The sequence below is a fragment of the Rutidosis leptorrhynchoides genome, chromosome 2 (genome assembly GCF_046630445.1).
Source record: "Rutidosis leptorrhynchoides isolate AG116_Rl617_1_P2 chromosome 2, CSIRO_AGI_Rlap_v1, whole genome shotgun sequence".
Lineage (NCBI taxonomy): Eukaryota > Viridiplantae > Streptophyta > Magnoliopsida > Asterales > Asteraceae > Rutidosis > Rutidosis leptorrhynchoides.
In genome coordinates this window covers 269,871,539-269,892,461 of record NC_092334.1, presented here as the reverse complement: position 1 = coordinate 269,892,461, position 20,923 = coordinate 269,871,539, and the positions used below count along the sequence as shown (strand labels likewise).

Sequence of the window (20,923 nt, the reverse complement as noted above, 5' to 3'; positions counted from 1 at the left end):
AAGTCTCATCATGTACTCATCCACATCTTGTAACGAGAACAGGCATACCAATTACCGGGAATTAGCAATCAGTACTTTGAAAACTTACAGCATATCTACATCAACAGTTATATGTATAATATTCATCTCTTAAAATTATGATCTTTCATCTAAAATCCTGAAAAGCACTCAGTCTATAAATCAATACTCTGAATGTTGAAAAAGCTGAATGAAGCAGCAGAAACCGTAGACAACCGTAAACGACCTTAATCATCGGAAGTTGATGATAAAGAATAGTATGTTGGAAAAGCTCAGAAAAGTTGGAACTGGAAAACAGATTGAGCTAACCATGAAGGAGACTCTGAACAAATCACAAGGACTAAACTTGTACATAAAGAATCCTGATGATTCTGTATCTGATGAAATCTTTAGCAAACGCCTTGCTTCTGAATCTAAACCCTCATGGATGAATCTTCTCTATCATCCTTTGATATTAGAAATTCTAAGATATCATCGTGTCTTTCATTATAAATATCCTCAATATTTCTGAAGATATCTTCATAAATATTCTCGTCCGATATTAATTATCTCTTCGTGCTATCAGTGTTACATCATATAGAAACTGTTAGTTTCTATATTCTGTAAACTTTCAAGCTTAAAATATGAATGTTATTGAAGTAATGTTGAGAACTGATGCGTGAGTTAGTATAATATAATGACACTTGATCAACATGATTATATTACAGTAAGTCATGCCGAGTTTCTAATAGAACGTGATGATTCACATATCTTAATGTCATCATGTGCCATGTCACATAACTCTTTCATTCTGCTTAACTTCTGAACATATCAAGAAAATATATTCTTGATAATTCTATTCTCAGTGATTCTGGTAATTTGACAAACCAAATCGTGCTATTACGTTCTTTCTTGTTTAGAACATTAAGTTCGTTCGAAACTCCATACTTACGAATTCTGGATCGTTACTCGCTTTACTAGAGGTCGAGAAGAGAATAAAAAGGCAAAGAGCTTCAAAATATAAGAGAAAATATAAAGCCTAATAACAACACGGAGGTTACAAACCGTGGATATTAATACGAATAACAATATAAAGACAAGGTATAATTAAGAATAGTATCACCCCAAGTAAATAGTAGAAGTAAACAGATTTTTCTGGTGGAAGATTGAAAAGAAGGATGACAGAAATGATAATTAGGAAAATATCAAGGATTAGAACTGGATTAAGCGTTTTCACAATCATTTAGATGTATGAACTAAGAAAGAAAGTATAGGAATGGTGAATATAATGGAACGGAAAAAGTTTAATTTATAATGGAAATATCAGACAGAGTAATCAAGGCAGATCACCGTATTTAATTATAGAGATCTTAATTTTCTTACTCGCCGAAGAATCAAATCTTTTAGATTTCGAAGATTTTCCTTAAATCCCTTGAATTCCGAAATTCAACCATGACTAGTCAAAAGTTATGATGAAACATGTCTTTCTCATTCCACTATTTAGTGATAGCATCACTCGTACTCTTCGAGTAATCGAATTATATTATCCATATTACTCAACAGTAATAAAACTCTATTTATCAGCTCATATTCGTCATGAAAACATTTTTATTGTTAACCATGACCACCTCACTCAAATTTCGGGATGAAATTTCTTTAACGGGTAGGTACTGTGACAACCCGGGAATTTCTGACCAAATTTAAACTTGATCTTTATATGATTTCGACACGATAAGCAAAGTCTATAATGTTGAGTCTCAAAATTTTGAACTATTATTTATATTCAATTGACCTTTAACTGTTCTTGACGATTCACGAACAATTGTGTGTAAATAAATAAGTAAATATAAATATATGTAAATATAAATATATGTATATATATTAATTTGAATTAATATAATACCATTTAATCAATTGATTTAAACATGTAAAGTAATTTACAAAATATATAAGATGTTAATATATATATATATATATATATATATATATATATATATATATATATATATATATATATATATATATATATATATATATGAATTCAGTACACAACTAACATTATATGTATGTTGGAATATATCTAAAATATATAAATATTAAATGTTCAAATGTGTTATTATAGGTATTACATTATTACTAAAATGTAATAATATTATATTAAATTTAATTACGAGTTAAAATATAGTGTTATATTACTTTCGTTATTAATGTTGATATCAGTATTATTAATAGTATTAATTTAATATATAGGAGAGTTGGTAGGTATAAATTGTTATAGGAATATTAATATTATTACTTTCATTGTTATTAATATTATTATTTGTATTATTAAAACATGTAACATGTTAATAATTGTATTATTATTTGATATTATCAATTAGGATCATTATTTTTATTATCAATATTATTATTATAAAAGTAATATAATTTAATATTATCATTAATAACATTTTTACTAACAATTACTGTTATCATTATTACAATTAATATTATTATTAGTATGATAATTATTATTAATATTAATTGTATTATTATTTTATATTTTATATATTATATATTTTATAGATTATATTGTTATATTTAGTATTCTAATTATTAATAATATATATTTATATCTATAAATAAATACGTATATAGGAAAATTGGATCGAATTCTGTTTCTTGTTGTAATCAAAAGGTAAGTAACTTTTGTTTCTGACTCCTAAATGGTTATACATCATAATCGATCGTATAATTTGTTAAAAATCAACCGAGCTTTATATTATTCCATCAATTATTCTGCTTCCTGCCAAAATCTTCTGACGATTCTTAAACTGTTAGGATATTGATTTCTGTTGTGTATCAACATCAATTGCTATTTCATCTGTCCTTCCTATCTGTGAGATTGTACCCGATGGCATAAAATTCTCAATGCCAGCAAAACTGATCAATCACCTTTACCAACTCCATAATACCAATATAAGTATGACGTGTTCAAACCAGAATCCTCACCCATTTATTAGTACCGTTCTCGCTAGTAATCAAGAATCAAAACACACACCTCACATGAACCAAAGGGTAAACTATTAATGTTGAACCCATTTACCTTTATAACCGATGCTCCCTTTGTTCTCGTCTTTTCCTCTTTGTTGAACACCACAACCCATCGTGAAACACCAATGATCACTTTATCTAAACTGCTGCAACTTCTGTTGTTATTTTCTGTTGCGAAACCATCATCAAACATCTCTGTTGCTACGACTTGTACTTCTGTTTTTTCTTCTAATTTAAAACGCCACAAACCCCAACCCAATATCAACTTTATGTATTTATTTTTCTGTTTCCTTCCAAACTCTCACAGCCACCAACTTGCAAAGCTGCTATTATTTATTTTGGTTATTTTGGTTATTTTGGTTAAAAGATATATATATATATATCTTTTAAAATCCCGTCACTATTCAGTAACATTGTTATATTTTTATTAGCCAACAAATTGAAAGAGAAAAAGAAAATTTCTACTTGGCCACTTGACATCACTTTTTTCTTATGGATTATGAGTAAAAGTTGAATTATGAAGCATGCAAGAAACCGAGACACTCACTACACATCCTCCTTTAATTACGCTGTTTTTTTATTTTTATTTTTTTTATTTCATTCGGTTTCCATTCCATCCAAGTGTACCAAGACACCCACTTACGAATAAACAAATAATACAGTTATGGTATGCATGCCGTCAATTTTCGTTGAAATGAAAGATTGTATTTTCAAAAACGAATGCAATGTTGTAAAATGTATCATATAGAGGTCAGGTACCTCGCAATGTAATCAACTGTTGTGAATCGTTTATAATCGATATGGACTTCGTCCGGATGGATTAGGACGGGTCCTTTCATTTTGGACTCTAAATAAACAAACCCACACCACTAGTTGTTACAATAGTGGATACATCAATTTATACTAGTCCTATTATCCGTGTAATTGATCTATTGTCCACTGGTAGATAGGATGTCTGTACTTGTGGGAACAACTGTATCAGAGAGCGTGCTCTCCTCTTTCCTCTTTGGTAGCTATTTGCAGGAACACCCCAATTCGGTTTGGCACCACTATTTGTTAAACAAATAGAATGTTGTGTTCCCTAGGCGTTGACAAAGTATAACACATGTCTGCACATGCGTTAAACTTCTGCATTCTCACGTGGTCTTGTAAGGTCACTTTTCAGCCGCTGACGCGTGTCCTTTTCTGTTCAACTTTGTCTTTGACTTCAGTTAAATAGTACAATTGATGTAGACCACTCAGGAAACCACTATGCTTGTAATGGAGCATAGTTGTCTTGTGTAGTAAGCTGCATTCCAGCTATGCTGGTTCTTCATTGCTGAGTCACTTGATATTCTTGAATTGCTGAGTACACATCATGTGCTAATTGAAGAATACTGTCTACCTTGTGCTGGTAGACTAAGCAGCAAACTAAACTCCCAACACAACAATATTTGCTGTCTATACATAAACAAACTTGTGCTGGCTGCACATAACATTTTAGTGCAAATAAATTACAGTTTTGTCATAATTAAATCCTTAATTATTTTGGGGACTCAACAATCCCCCCCTATTTGATGATGACAAAACCTATGACATATAGAGAAAACACTAAAGCCAGCACTAAGGGACCTAATAAAAAATGGGCAGTAAATTTGTCCCTTTTTACGTTTGTTTTGGGATCTTTTGCTGAGTTATCTATATCTTATAAATTGATATGATTTTGAAGATAAACTCATTTCATTTTCATTACAGCAGAGTATATACAAACATTTACAGAACAGTATAATGTAAAATGAAATAACAAAAGATACAATTAAATCACTAGAAGGCTATCTGTCTTTATCTTTATCTTTCTCTTGTTCATCTCCAGATAGCTCTTCTTCCTTCACTTTGAGAGCTGCCCAGGTTTCAAGAAATAAGTAAGGCACTTCAGCAGGATCGAATACTGAAATCTGAGGGGGTAGAATGATGGGATCTCTTCTGTGTGGGCCATCACCAGTATATTTCTTTCCTTTAGGCTTTTGAGAGAGAACTTCTTCTACATTCACTACTGGTGCATTCTCATACTTTACTGCTTTGTTGAAAATCTCTTGAAGTTCAGGTTTCAGTGTATCTTTAATACCACTTTTACCTTTGCCAATAAAGTACTGCAGTATCTCCATCCATTCACTGAACCCTAAGGTTCTTATTTCAGTGTAGTCTATCCTCTCCTGAACATTACCTTCCCTGCTGACAGAGAAAGCCATTTTTGTGCCTTTGTGCACCTTGATGATCTTACTAGGATTTGATCTTCTGGCTAGCACATCACCATATTTGCTCCTATAGTAATGATCAGATAACTCTATTGTTCGTTCAGTTTTTATAGGGGCAGCAACATGTGCTTTCTCAGCAGCTTCCAGTTCATCGAATGCCTTGTCATGTTCCTTAACAATGGCTTTGGCTAACTTGAGAGATTCAGCCTCTTGTTTTCTATCAGCAGCCAACTTAGCTTCTTCTTCCTGAAGCCTCAGCCTCTCAGCATATTCGGCATCAGCATCCTCCCTTCTTTGCTTTTCAAGTTGAACACTTAAAAGATAATCATTGGCAGTAATGTTGAGGGATTTTGCTGTAGCAATCAACTGTCTGCCTTCATCAGTAGTCATGGCATCACAGTATTGCTTTAGATCCATGTCCAGCTGTAGAGCCTCATAAAAGAGATCTTTCTCTGCATCAGTATGTAGCCTTTGACCACTGTTGTATAGATACACACCAACTTCAATGCCGAATTCCATAGCATTGATGTAGAATTGCTGATCAAGTAGATGGTACAACAATCTGATGTGGCGTATCCTTTCAGGTATAGCTGCTACTCGTTGTTCAAGCAGTTCTGGAATAGTGATCTCCAGCCTGTAAGCCTCTCTTTCATCTGGATTCATCTTTCTTAAGTCTGGCTCACCCTGTGCATCTGGATCATCTTCCCAATTAGTGTGTTTATTATGACGTTTTGGGGAAGATGGAGGATACATACGTGATTCTGCTGTGCCAGAAGAACCCACTGAATAAAAATTAATACGTTCATCCAGTGTCCTGTCAAAGTAAGCAAGAGTCCAGGCAGGAATAGGTGATTGAATAAATGTTGAACTCCCTCTGGCCCAGACTGTGAAATCAGCAGCATCAACCGAATCAGCATATTTGTTAGCACCCAGCTCATCCACCTTTGCTGGGTCTTCATCACTTGTTACACCCAGCCGCACACTTCTGGCTGGGTCTTCACTCACAGCACTCCTTGCTGTGTCTTTAGTACCAGCTGACTGATTAGTATCAGCTGGCACAACTCCACCGTATCTTCATCAGCTGCCTCAAATAAGGGCTCTTTCCTTAGGGGCTGATTGTCCCTAGGGGCAGATTTTACCCTTTGTTTATCGATTGACATGGGTTCAGCTGATGGTTCTTGTGTTGATACTGGTTCTTGTGGAGGCAGATAGGGAGTAATAGCAAGATACTCCCTCTGAACATCATCATCATCATCAAGGTTGATGGTTTCTGCTGGCTATGATTGTGTAGCTGGCTGAGCAGTAGATGCAGATCGAGAGGATTGGCTGATTTCTAATATAGCATCCAGCCACTTCATGAATACATCAGCTCTAACTCCTCCTGGCTCAGTTGAAGCCAAGTAAACTTGCATCTCTTCAGGTGTCATCTTCTTAATTCTGTCTACTCGCTCAGCATACAGCTTTGCCTTCTTTTTGTCATATTTCACCATGAACTTAGCATTTCGTTTTCGAGCATCTCTTTTGTATTTATTTATGCTAATCAGTTCATCCTGAATATCCATCTTCTCAGGGTCTAGGCTTCTTCTATGCTCAATTCTATGTCATTTATGAGCAGCATAGGCCTCCCATTTAGCATTAAAGGCATCACTCAATTCCTGCTATCTCTTCTGATGTCTCTCCATTTTTCTTTTCATTTTTCTTTCAATAGATTGAGACACAACAAAAGATTCATCAACAGCCAGTTCAGAAACATCACTAGGCTTACTGCCAGAACCAATATCATCCACAGATGTGGCAGACACACTGGGTTGAGATTCACCAGCAGTCTTGACACCTACTTCAGTATGAGCGTTGCTGGGCTTAGTGCCAGTACCTTGATCAGTACCATCACCATCATCATCACCATCTCTCCTTTGCTGCTTTGGAGCCTTCTCATGCTCATACTCAATATGGTTGCACCCAAGAAGTTAGAAAAGACACCATTTTAGTTACGGCTTGGGAGTAGTCTCAAGATGCCTTAGTTGAAAGTCTGAGATTGTGAAGCGTATGAGAAGCATGACACTTCAAACAAATAAGAACTCAGTTGATAGTAAAAGTAGTAACCCAAAGGAAACAATGGGTTACTACTTTTACTATAAAGCAAAAAACAAAGTGTTTACTGCTCGGATTGCTGAATTCTTGGAAGGAGATCTCCCCTTACAAGAAGTCAGTAGGAGTAAAGTAAATCTTAAAGAAATTCAAGAATCACAAATTAACATACCTTTTAAAGGAACTAGCCAACCACATGTTAAATTCAAGCGCACTGTTGGTGAGCCAGAATGTGTTGCACCTGTACTTCGTAGATCTAGTAGAACTCATCATCGACCTGAGAGGCTAAATCTTCTAATCAATTCAGATGAACCTCATCTAGGGGATTATGATGAACCCTCTAGCTACCGGGTGGCCATATCAGATCCAGAACCTGGCAAATGGCGAGATGCTATGAAGGCAGAAATGTAGTCCATGAAAGATAATCAAGTATGTGACTTGATTGATCCGCTACCCAATTGTAAAACAACAGGGTGTAAATGAGTCTTCAAGAAGAAGGCTGACATGGACTGTCACGACCCTACTTTTCCCGTTATCTTTTATCGTTTATTATTTAACGCCCGTTAATTGTTATTCGTGCCACGTCATTTCTATGACCTATATTATTATTTTTGTAATAATATTTTAATTATTATGTGTTATGTGAATATTTGTATTCATATTTTAAAGTTATACGTTTCTACGTGTCGTAGATTTCTATCCGACGAATATTTCAGTTTTCAAACCAACGGTCAGACTTTTGGGATTTTTAAATCCAAATTATTTTAAATATGATATTTTGATGTCATATGTATATATATAGTGTTTATATATTTTATTTATCGCGTATACGTTATCTCTTCGAATTATTAATCGCGTAATAGCGTTTTTGCGTTTCGGGCTTCGATCGAGCGTTCGGCCACAAGCAATTTATCATAACATGAAAATGGCCCACTAAGGGGCCCACCCTATTTAACACCCCAGAGATTTTTTTTTTAAATACAGCGGAAGACCAATTTATCAGCTACATTATATAAACATGTATATATATATATATATATATATATATATATATATATATATATATATATATGATTCTCTTAATGATAAACACGTTAATAAATAAATGACCGGGTGTTATATTAACATATTAATATAGCTTTAATAGAAAAGGTGCGACATCATAGTTCCGACTAGTCAAACATATCTCCCAACAATCCGTCTCCCTAGAATCTATCAAGTAAGCAACAGTCAACCTGCAGGGAAGAGGAGGGGGTTAGCACGAAGCTAAGTGAGTGCAACTAACTACAGGTAATAGTATACAGGAAACATCATACTAATCATGTCACATAATCTAACACATAAACATAACCCAAGTGCCGTCTACAGAGACTCTGGCAGCTCGGCCAAACCATTAACCACCAGTTGATCGGACTAGGGCTTACTAGAAGTTTCTCCACCACCGTGTTGTATATATATAATCCACACATGACAGACGCGTCATTCACAGATATATACACCATGACTGTCTAGGCTACCACAGAGGAACCCAACCCGCAGGTTGATCTCTCCTACCGAGGCTACCACACAATAGGGATGTACTGGGCTCCAGCAGACAAGCACCAACTAACATGCAATCATCACAACATACTAACCATAGTAGCAAGTATATCTGATCATGCATATATTTTTCGAGGGAAAATACATCCACAAACAACAATATGAGATGGGTTTTTTTAGGCGTCATCGTCGTTAACCTCCGGTCCAGTTACCGTGATAACCCGTACCCGAGATGATGATCTCGGGAGGGTGGCCAACGAATTGCCCGCCGGTCGATAGTCAGACCCTATCGACGGCAAAGGGAGAAAAAACCCTACAAGACCCGTAGGTAAAAACCCTAGATCGTGAGAGATTGTGTAGTCGCCGTAAAGAGGCATTTAGCGTGAGATGCGGAGAGCCGTATGCGATGGAAGCCGAATGCGTTGTGGTGGAGGGGCGTGTGAACTTGATGTAGGTTTTGCCCCATATTTATAGATGGGAATTAGGGTTTAGATGACTTGTGGACTAAGTCAATCTTAAGCCCTAATTAATAAACCCTACGCCATCAAGTCCCCCAAGTTCGGTATGATATTTTTGCCAAGTATCGTATCGAACTTCTCATTATACTATGGAAAATAAGTTCACATGAGCCTGCGCAAACAACTGTGCGTAAACCCGCGAACAGATGAGCGTAAAACCGCATGCAGAGTGCGCGGGGAAACCGCGTGAACCACCATGCGTAAAACCGCATGAAAATTGCGTCTAAAGCTGCGGACACTGTGCGAAAAGCGCGCGAACATCTGCGCGAAAGATACATGTACTTAAAACCGCATATAACGAATTAAAAACTCAATAAGATAGATAAACCTTTGATACCCGCGTGATTGTGAGAGTACGAGACGTCATGTTGTGTCTCTCAATGAAAGCACCACTTGATCATGCATATATTTTTCGAGGGAAAATACATCCACAAACAACAATATGAGATGGGTTTTTTAGGCGTCATCGTCGTTAACCTCCGGTCCAGTTACCGTGATAACCCGTACCCGAGATGATGATTTCGGGAGGGTGGCCAACGAATTGCCCGCCGGTCGATAGTCAGACCCTATTGACGGTAAAGGGAGAAAAAACCCTACAAGACCCGTAGGTAAAAACCCTAGATCGTGAGATATCGTGTAGTCGCCGTAAAGAGGCATTTAGCGTGAGATGCGGAGAGCCGTATGCGATGGAAGCCGAATGCGTTGTGGTGGAGGGGCGTGTGAACTTGATGTAGGTTTTGCCCCATATTTATAGATGGGAATTAGGGTTTAGATGACTTGTGGACTAAGTCAATCTTAAGCCCTAATTAATAAACCTTACGCCATCAATATCTAACAAGCATGGCAATCATAATATAACATGATACTCTACACTATATACTCCAGTTAGTCCCACTCACCGATACCGGCATCACTCGGTAGTCTAATATCACTGAGTCTTCTCCTTGTCTGTATCACCTGAAAATAATACTCACAAGTTAGTAAATCATATTCCAAATACTAACAATATCACAATTACAATGTGTATATATACACATACACACACACACACACACACACATATATATATATACATATATCCACACATACACACATATACACACTTATATACATACACATATACTCCATCACAACATTAAACCAAGTCCTAACATCTTATAATCATCATTGGATAAGTCTACAACCTAATTCCATTCACTAACGTCATATGCAAAACAGACATATACGCTAAAAACCCTTTTTCTGACCAAAATAAAGTTTCATATAGCTTCTCAAAAGTTTACCATTGTAAATTACTCTTCATTACAATTCCAACGATATTTGATTCATCAAAAACGGAGTTACGGTTCAAAAGTTACGACCAAAACAAGTTTCAGAAAAAGCTGACCAGACGCAACCGCACGGATGAACCTGTAATGTGTATCCTATCGTATACACGCATAAAGGCATAATATTCGCATGAAATTAGCATCAGAAACACTGAGAACAATGGTTTTGTGAAACTTTTCGTCAAGCGTTCTCCGCTGTGCAGGCTGCTTCCGTCATGCATAAGCCCTGAAGGCCGCCTAGCGCTTAAGCCCTGACCGGAGAACGTCACATCCAGCGCATATTTCGGATCACGTATAACATGATGTATCATCATCTGACACGTGTCCCTGAATAATCCGGTGGATCTATCACTATAAATAGACCCATTGGGTTGTCATTTTACACATTCAGATATTCTGACAACTTCTGAGCAGAGATTTCACCTTTCTCTCTCACTAGAAGTCATTTGGCTAACAGCTTAACGCTAAATGGACAAAATATTAATTAAGCCACCCCACAAGTTTCTATACTTGTGAACCGGGTCTGCAGGGATTATTTCCGGAGGGTAAACATCAATCGGCAACACTCCCCCACTTTTAGCTAGATACTTCTAATATTGTGTTGATACACTAACCCTTACCTCATAAGGAAATAAGTGTTAACAATGGCGCCATCCACTAATGTCAAGAAGATGCAGAACGGAAAAGGAACAAAAACAACTGAAGCTCCATCCACAAACGTATTTGAAGCAGTCAACAATCCATTAACTGAAGGCGTGATAACTTATCCGTTAATGCCTGAAGAAGATGTACCAGTTCCGCCACCAGAAGGTACGATAGAAGAAAAAATAGCAGAAACTGCAGAAAGGCTTAAACATTTGGCTACTAATCCAGGGAAAAGGCCAATAATTGAAGACATAGCAACCAAAAGTGCAGAAAAGCTTCAAATTTCGTTACCAATCCAGAGAAGTGACCATTGATGCAACCACGACGATGTATACCATTTACATCTATTCGACGGACGACGGATGGCAAAAACAAGCAAATCATGAAGAAGCAGTCTATGTCAAAATACAAGTTATCAAAAATACTGGACAAGTTAAGCAATCTTATTGATGATTCTGAAGATGATGATGAGTTGAACTATATTGGCATTGATTCTGAAGAAGAGAATGATGAGAAATAGGAGTTCATGTCTGAGAAGAAGGCAGCATTACTTTTAAACGGAATCCTTAAGTAGACAGCTCCAGCAAAGTATAAGCAACGCCTAGCGCAGCCCGCCGTTCGCGCTGTGACTGTGGATAATTTTTTTCGCTTTAATCACTGGAGAGCAAGCTACAAAGCCACCAGCTATGGCAGAGTCCACTCAATGCTTCATTGATCGAATTGCTAACTATCCGTTGCCTAGGAATCTTGGCATACCGGCAATTGGAGTTTATGATGGCACTACAGATCCTGAAGATTTTCTTACCATGTTTGAAGGTGCAATGACGTTGCAGCATTGGGATGATAAGGTAGCTTATCATATGTTTCCAATGGTGTTGCAGAAAATGGCAAGGGAATGGTTTGCTAGCTTACCGTCAAGAAGTATTACAAGTTATTTGGATCTTCGTGCAAAGTTTGTTATGCAGTATCAAAATCTTCGTAGCTGTACCTTGACACATCTTGATGCACATGAGATAACGATGCATCATAATGAGTCCTTGAGTAATTTCATGAAGAGATACACGCTAGAAGCACAAAAAATACCTGATTGTCGAGAGTCACAACTAGTATCTGGTTTCATTTTCTGTTTGGATCAGCGAAGGTTTAGTGCACTTGTTCATACATTGAGGTATGACCTGCCAAAAACTCTGCACCAGGCATTGAAAGTTGCACAAAAGTATGTCCGAGCGGCGAGCGAGGACCAAGCAAGTTTGATGGTAGCAGCAGTAGTACCAAACCGAACAACGGAGGACGGTACTTTGATCGAAACCAAAGGAGAAATGACAATTCTAATGGCGGTTGGAGAGGCAATAATCATCCCAATGATTTTCATCACAACAGGAGGCCCTTAGAGAGACATCCATTGATAATGGCGTTAACTAAGACTCCTAAGGAGATTCTTTTCACTGAACCTATCCGGACTGCTTTCAATCCTCCGGCACCTATGGAGGAAAGAGATGGTCCAAGGAGTGAGCTATGGTGTGACTTTCATGAGGCATGGGGTCATGACACAGATAATTGCAAATCTTTGATGAGAGAAATCATCGCAAAGATCGGGTTAGTGTTTAGAGTTTAGGGTTTAGGGTTTAAGGTATATGGTTTAGGGTATAGGGTTTATGGTCTAGGGTCTAGGGTTTTGGGTCTAGGGTTTAAGGTATAGGGTATAGGGTTTAAGGTATATGGTTTAGGGTATAGGGTTTAGGTTCTAGGGTTTTGGGTCTAGGGTTTAGGGTCTATGGTATATGTTTTAAGGTATATGGTTTGGGGTTTAGGGTCTATGGTTTAGGGTATTGGATTTAGTTTTTATAGTATAGGATTTAGAGTTTAATGTTTATGGTGTAGGGTTTTGTACCAGTAAAGCTGCTTAAATAGCTTTTTTTTCTTTCTAGAGGACATTATCACAACAACAAAAACTAATAGCATACTAAACGATTTGTGATAAGTCAGATTTAACTAAAGAAAATATAAAGCAAAGCAAGTCACATAAAACAACAACCACAATAGTAAGATCCAACTTGGATTAGTTCACCCCACTTCTTCCTAATTAGTTACTTCCACAATGATCATACCCCTATATATATATATATATATATATATATATATATATATATATATATATATATATATATATATATATATATATATAGGATATGATCATTGTGGAAGTAACTAATTAGGAGGAAGTGGGGGGAAGTAGGTGAATTAATCCAAGTTGGATATTTATATATATATATATATATATATATATATATATATATATATATATATATATATATATATTAGCTTATTTAAAAATAACCTTTAAGATTATTTTTAAAACTAAATATATGGAATAATACTTTGTATGATAAGTTTTTTATTTTATTTTTTGAATAATCAGTTATTTATGAAAAAAAAAACTTATAAGATGAATAGTATTACTGGTGTATAATTATTAGTATCATTATTATTTTGAAATTTTGATTTATTAAATTATAAATGTTAAAAAGGGGAAAAAATACAAAGGAGGAGATACTGATACACTCTTTTTTAATCCATATACACTAACTTACTATTATACTCTTACTTACAATAATATAGACTCAACTTCTTTAGATAAACTTAGAAATACATTTGTAAATTTGATGATAAAAAATGTGTATGGATAAAAAAACAGGGTACAAATACAAGTACTAAATTTGAGATTGGCGGGACAATTCCCACCCATTTTTTCATCTAAAATTTTCAGAATTCAATTTGAACTAGCCCATCCACATATCTCTATCTCCATCTCCATCTCCACTATATAGTAAAAATTAAATTAAAGTGTTAAAAAAATCAATTAGGGATCGATTTATCTCAAATCATTTGCAGAGTTACACACCCTTCTTCAACCTTTCAACTCTCATCAATCGAACCTCACACACCACCGTATCAATCAATCAATTGAATTAGGAGAGTAAGTATATTCGTGTTCTGCTGTTAAAAAGCGAACGTTTTTTTTTCTTCCAAAATCCAATCATACTACTGTTTTTCTCCCCAAAAAGAACCCTAATCTGATTTGTATCCATTCGTCCGAATCCGCAAATAAGAACCCTACGTGGCTGCTGTAGGCAGGAAAAATCCGACCGATACATACAACAGGTTTGATTGATTAATCAGATTTTAATTATTTTTATTGTTCTTTTCGTGTTAACAAATCTCACCTTGAAAGCTATCTACTTTTGTGTATACATGTGTGCGTTATGAATGTTTTTAGGTTCATATAATCAATGTTTATCAATCTGAAATTCAATTTTGACTCGGTATACAGTTCGATCTTAGATGAATAGGGAAAAAGACACAGCAACTCAATGGGAATTTTCAAAATATTACTTCTTTTAATCTTCTTCTGTGTACATGTTGACACTATAATTAATTATTGATGCACCTGTCAATAATGAAAGAAAGTACACCAAAATCAAGAAACATTGCCATATTCGGGTATTATACATCAGATGTTTGTTTACTAGTCTAATTCTAGCTACAAATTACTTGATTACAACAAACTGAAAGACTCAAGTTAATATTCTATCATGGTGATTTTCTGTTTTGAAGTTTGTTGTCTCAATTGTGTTTTTATAGCCATACATAGTATACATGGGTGCTTCTCCTGTTGAGAGGACGTTAAACACTACTCGTGTCAAACTTAGTCAACATCATCCGAGTACTAATCAAGTTGCTGAGTACTCCCTAAAAAGTCTCGATCGAGTAGTCCCTGAGTAGCGTTTTTTGCAACCTTGCATGATGCATTATCTGAATGTGAGTTTGCTTTTTGCTAAGTGAAAACCTAAATGATGCATTATTTGAACTTGAGTTAGCTTTTTGCAGTATGATAATCATATTATTGTTTATCTTAACTGGCAGGTGTTTTATGGAGTCAAACCTAATGAAAACAGTCAATTTATAAGGAGACTTCAAAAGGATGAGCACAATATAGTTGCAATGGTTGGTGATGGAGTTAATGATGCTGTTGTGTTGGCTGAATAACATGTATGAGTTGCAATAGGTGGACGCGTTGGAGCCGCTAGCGAGGTCACTTCAGTTATTCTCATGGGTAACAAAATTTCTCAGGTACATGTTATTCACTTTTTTAATCATTTAATTAATGAGATATGAGTCTTTCTGAATTAATTGCTAATCTAGCTATTTAGGAATGAAGCTAGATTTTTCGTACACTTTAAGTAAAGGCGTGAATTTTTCTTTGGAGAAAACAGACAAACAATGAAGACTGTGAAGCAAAATCTCTGGTGGTCTTTTGGGTACAATATGGTAAGTTATACACTTATACTTTTCACTTGATACACTTGTGCACTTAAGTGTTGTTCTATTTACTTCAATATATTAAGGCTCTGGTTTCAAGTTACATTTGTTTTTTCTTTTTTTTTTTTTAAATAAAATTGCTGCTTATGTTGATAAGTGAAAAATGATTAGTACATTGGAGTTTCTTTCAATTTGGCTTATTTATGTGTATGTATCATTTTAACAGTAATGTGTTCTCACAGCAGTAGTATGTTGCTTCTTGAGTTATATTTTAGGTTCAAGGTATCGAAACCGTGAAAAAATATATGATACTAATGCTCAAGAATTCATCATTAGTACTCCCTGTGAATCTGCTCAGAAGTATTGGATTGGTGGTGTAGCTAATGTAAGTTTTTTTAGTTTTTATTTGTTTTTTTTTTTTTTTAAATTTTGCGAACAACATAATTTAAAATTATAATATTCTGATGATCTATTTTAATTTCCGTAGCCTTCTAAGAAGCCATCTTTTTAGCTTTCTGTGGACATCATGATGTCTTGATATAATAATATTATATGTTTCCAGCATGCAACACATATAGTAGTTTTCTCACAACTTGAAATCAATGGTGTGAATCGAGGAGTTCATGCTTTTATAGCACAGATCAGAGACGAAAATGGAAAAATATGTCAAAATGTTTGTATTGCAGATTGTGGCCATAAAACTGGTTCGAATGGTGTTGACAATGGTCGAATTTGGTACGAAACTTATACTTTTCACTTGATACACTACGTTATTGCGAAAAAGTTAAGAATAGAAACTTGCGTTTATCATGGGTGCTTCTGGTTCTGAAAGTTACTCTTAAGAGGTTCCTTAAAGACTCACCTCCACTTTAAGCTTATAATATACTTTAAACTTTATAGTTTTGATAAAAGTGGTAGGAGGCAAACTAAATATCAAAAGTTCTCATTAATTTGCATGTACCAAGTATAAAGTAAATAAATTTTAAAAATGTGGTGCATTCATTTTTCAGCTGCTTAATATATTTTATAATTATGACAGTGAGCTACAACAAAGGAGTTTTAACTCCTTTGGTTGTAGCTCACTGTCATTCATTTTTTTCCTACAAATTATTTAGTGATATTTGAAACATAATTATGTATTTATTTTCTATTTTGATGTTTAATAAAATTCATTATTAAGATGGTCATTTTTGGGACCTTTTTTGTTGTAATTATCTATATAATGAGACCCTAAAAAAAGGTTCCATAACATAGATAATAGGTCTATTTTTTAAGGGTTCTATTATGTTAATAGGACCATACACTACAAAAAGAAAGGCCTTTCAGAACCCATTCAAAGGTCTTAATAATGTACCTTTATAGGATCTTTATTTTTAGGAATCTCCTGTGATGACCCGGAAATTTCCGATCAAATTTAAACTTTAATCTTTATATATTTCCGACACAATAAGCAAAGTCTGTAATGTCGAGTCTCGAAAATGTTGAAACTATATTCATGTAATCAAATACCCTTTGACCATGCCTGACGATTCACGAACAATTATGTGTATATAGATATGTATATATAATATATACTTGTTAATTGAAAATGCTAACAAAGTATTAGATATGTAATACTTTACATGAACGCATTTTGTTCCAATACAAGTTTATTATAGTTATTGACGAGATTAAAAGATAATATCAAATGATTAATTTATCAGATACATTGTATGATTATAAGTCTTTGTTGAGAGGTCTACTATGATTTAAGAAATCTGTTTTTTTTAACGATATTCGGAAATTAGTAAAGTGATTACAAGTAAGAACAAATGTGTCAATTAACGAAAGTTAGACAAAAGTTAGTGGAAAAATTGGATTTCATAAAATTTGATTGATCTATATTTTTTTTAAACGTGCGGAAACGCTTTTCGACCCAATAGAATTTGATTATGAAAATGTTTTGTTTAAATAACATAAATTGATTATATAAATAGGATACCAATTATTAGAATTAAATATATAAATAACTCGCAACGCGTATATGAATATTGAAAATATATATGATTTTAGAATAAAAGGTGATCCGAAAATGAGTTATATAAGTTATAGGCTTATTAAAAGTATATTTAGGATCTAGTTATTTAATTTTAACACTTTTTATATTTTACCCATAAATGAGAGGGACAGTTGATGTAATTTTTATTTATTAAATTAATGACTGAATTTTATACCATAATGACCAAAATAAATAAATATAGTTAATCAAAAAATTTGAGATTTTTCTGAAGACTTTTATCCGCCACTGATTTCGCACGATACACAGTCCGTAAAAACTGTCGGCATAAAAAAATTCAATGTTATGGCTGCTAGATGCTTTCTTGAAACACGTTTATTATATTTTATTATTTAAATTATCAAGTTGTTATATGATTAGAGAAGATTACTGTTTATATTATTGATTTGAGATTCAATGTTTTGTATCCTTTATCACACTCACTTTATCTATATGTACATTCAACAATGCAAAAATATATGACATACATATATTCAACCCACTTCCATTCATCTTCTTATTCTTCTACAACCCATCACCGGAGTCACAATACACCCCATTAACGGCCACCGTACGACCCTACAACCACCATCCATGACCACCTTAAACCACCATAGCCACCATATCTAACTCACACATCCTTCGTTCTTATTATTTTCTTCGTGAACCCAAGATCAAAACCGCTAAACCACCACTTCACTCTTCTTCTCCACCACCTTCATCTCAAAATCCCACCACCAACGAGAGTCCACTATTACGTTATTATTATTTCCTTTCTATTTCAAACCATTGCGAAAACCATCACCTTCGAACAAACTATTTTATATATCGGTTATATTTTCCTATTCATGTTCGACAATAAACCACCACCTCAAGCTGCAGCCTAGGTTTCTGTTCCTGTTCAAGAATCGCCAAAATCACCATCGAGTGTTGCTGTTTTCCAGCCATTAAATAGCCACTGTAAAACCGTTGTTACTACTTTATTCTTTTAGGAACGATATGAGTGATGATACACGATAACGATGATGAAAAGTTGGTGATTAGACAAGTGACGATATGATATTGATTCTGTGAAAATGATGAAGGAACCATGAAAGATGATGGTTTACTAAATGAGAAAGATCACGATGAACAGTACTGGATTTCCGTTTTAGGGCTAAACGATGAGTGATCATCATTTGATAATGATGAGATTAGGATATTATGACATTTAAGTGAGATTAATGCCGTGAACTGTAACGAACCGAATTTTTTTCAATCGTTTTATACATATGAGATTAATATTTACATAAATTAAACATTACCAACATGATAAGCAATTCAAATTGTTGAGTCTTGTGTTTTTGAAAAGAGTTTTACACAACGTTTGACCGTCCAATTTGACCGATGATATCACGAACTATATAACGTACGATAATTATACGATTGTGTACATATACGTATTTATACATATTTAACATGATCTAAGGATGGTTTAACATATCATTGTGTACTAATAACAATGAGTTATAAGTATACTTTGAGACTACTAACTTAAGTTTTCAAAACGATAACTATATGTAACGTTCTTTGACATATATACCTATAACTTATAATGCTTATACAAGTATCGTATAAATATGTATTTAATCACTTTTAAAGGGCTTATATACATAATACAATATAAGTATATTTACAAAAGATAGCTATATTTGAATTCTCGTTCCGTTTCCTCAAGATTTCTACACGTATACCTAGGGTATATGTATCCGTATTGTACGCAACTTCTAGATGTATATACTATTGGTATATACACATCAATTATCATCATTAGCAGCCTTAAATGATTAAGAAACATTTGGAACTAACTATTTGTCAAGTAGCATGAATTATTTAGCAAGAAAACAAAATTAGGAATCTTTTCTTTCTTTATAAACTAAAAACGTTTTTATGCATGAACACCATTTCTTCATTCCATTTTCTCATACTTACACTCCCATTTCTCTCTCAAAACACTCCTAACTTCATACTTGATCATCTCCAAGCATTTTTCCCATCATTTAGCTTCAATTACAAGCTTTAATCATCATAAAAATAACCTAGAATCAAGAAGTTGCAATATTACTTCCAATCTTTCAATCCAACTTCACCACTCTTTAGGATCAAGAGTTATACTTCCTTTCCAGTAGCTTTATCCAAGTAACTTGAGGTAGTAACCTTATTCATAATCTTATTCGATTCATATTCATATAGCTATCTTATTTTGAGTTACAAATTATAACAACAAGAACATAGTTTGAATGATTTTAAAATTGTTCGTAAACTAAATAAAACCTTCTAACTTGACTTTTAAAATACTTGAAGACCTGTAATATATCATAATGATATGCTAACTTAACAAGATACAACTTGATTTTACAAAGAACACCTTAAAACTGAATTTACGTCGCCGGAGTGCAACCGGGGGCTGTTTTGGGTTGGATAATTAAAAACCATCTTAAACTTTGATTTGGAAGTTTATATTCTGGAAAAATGATATTTCTTATGAATACGTTAATATATAAAAATCTCATGGTGTAACTCAAAGTGTAAGTATTTTTGTAAAAATGATCATCTAGATGTTGTTTTTACGACGGAAATGATCACTTTCATAAGATTCACCAAAGTTTGACCTATAACCTGTGATTTTGAATACAAAATAAGGTATTTACTGTTCATATTCATAAATAATGGCTCGATCCAAGGAAGTGGCAAGTTGAACCAACAAAAACGGAGTTGTATTGAAGAAACTACGGCTAAAACAAAATTGGGTATCCGAAGCTAGTTTAGCTACGAAATTAATTGGAGTAAAACTAAACTAATCATATCTTTGCTAATTAATATGATATTTTATATATATTTACTTATGATTTGATTTTATATATTTCAGGACCACCCGTAAACAACACGAGGGGATTGATTATAAGACCTCATGATTGTACGCAACACGTCATTTGACAACACCGTACTTTATGTACGCAACACGTCATTTGACAACACGGTACCATGGGTCGAGATTAATTCCGATCAATACGAATACGATGGGGTCTTTATTTATTTTATTGAACAACTAATTGTGGACTACTAACATCGGACTGCTAACTACGGACTATTAGATATTAAAAGTATTATAAGTATACATGTAACGATTATTTGAAAAGAAAATAT

General features: G+C 34.3%; 1 protein-coding gene across 5 annotated transcripts; it reads left to right on the top strand.

Moving 5' to 3' along the window:
- The first annotated feature begins 14,221 nt into the window (after positions 1 to 14,221).
- Positions 14,222 to 16,705, top strand: LOC139891785 (acyl-coenzyme A oxidase 3, peroxisomal-like). 5 transcript variants are annotated; one of them, XR_011773837.1, is made up of 6 exons: positions 14,222 to 14,544; positions 15,025 to 15,201; positions 15,307 to 15,513; positions 15,594 to 15,711; positions 15,978 to 16,087; positions 16,190 to 16,705. XR_011773837.1 is itself a non-coding variant. In XM_071874765.1 (6 exons), exons 3-6 carry the CDS (start codon positions 15,493 to 15,495, stop codon positions 16,529 to 16,531), a joined length of 453 nt encoding a protein of 150 aa, XP_071730866.1. In that variant the 5' UTR covers positions 14,222 to 14,544; positions 15,025 to 15,201; positions 15,307 to 15,492; the 3' UTR covers positions 16,532 to 16,705. The 5 variants fall into 5 exon arrangements, 3 of the variants coding, with proteins under 3 accessions (XP_071730866.1, XP_071730864.1, XP_071730865.1); XR_011773836.1 differs by having other exon boundaries at positions 15,586 to 15,711; XM_071874765.1 differs by having other exon boundaries at positions 15,657 to 15,711; positions 16,265 to 16,705.
- Positions 16,706 to 20,923: the final 4,218 nt, after the last annotated feature.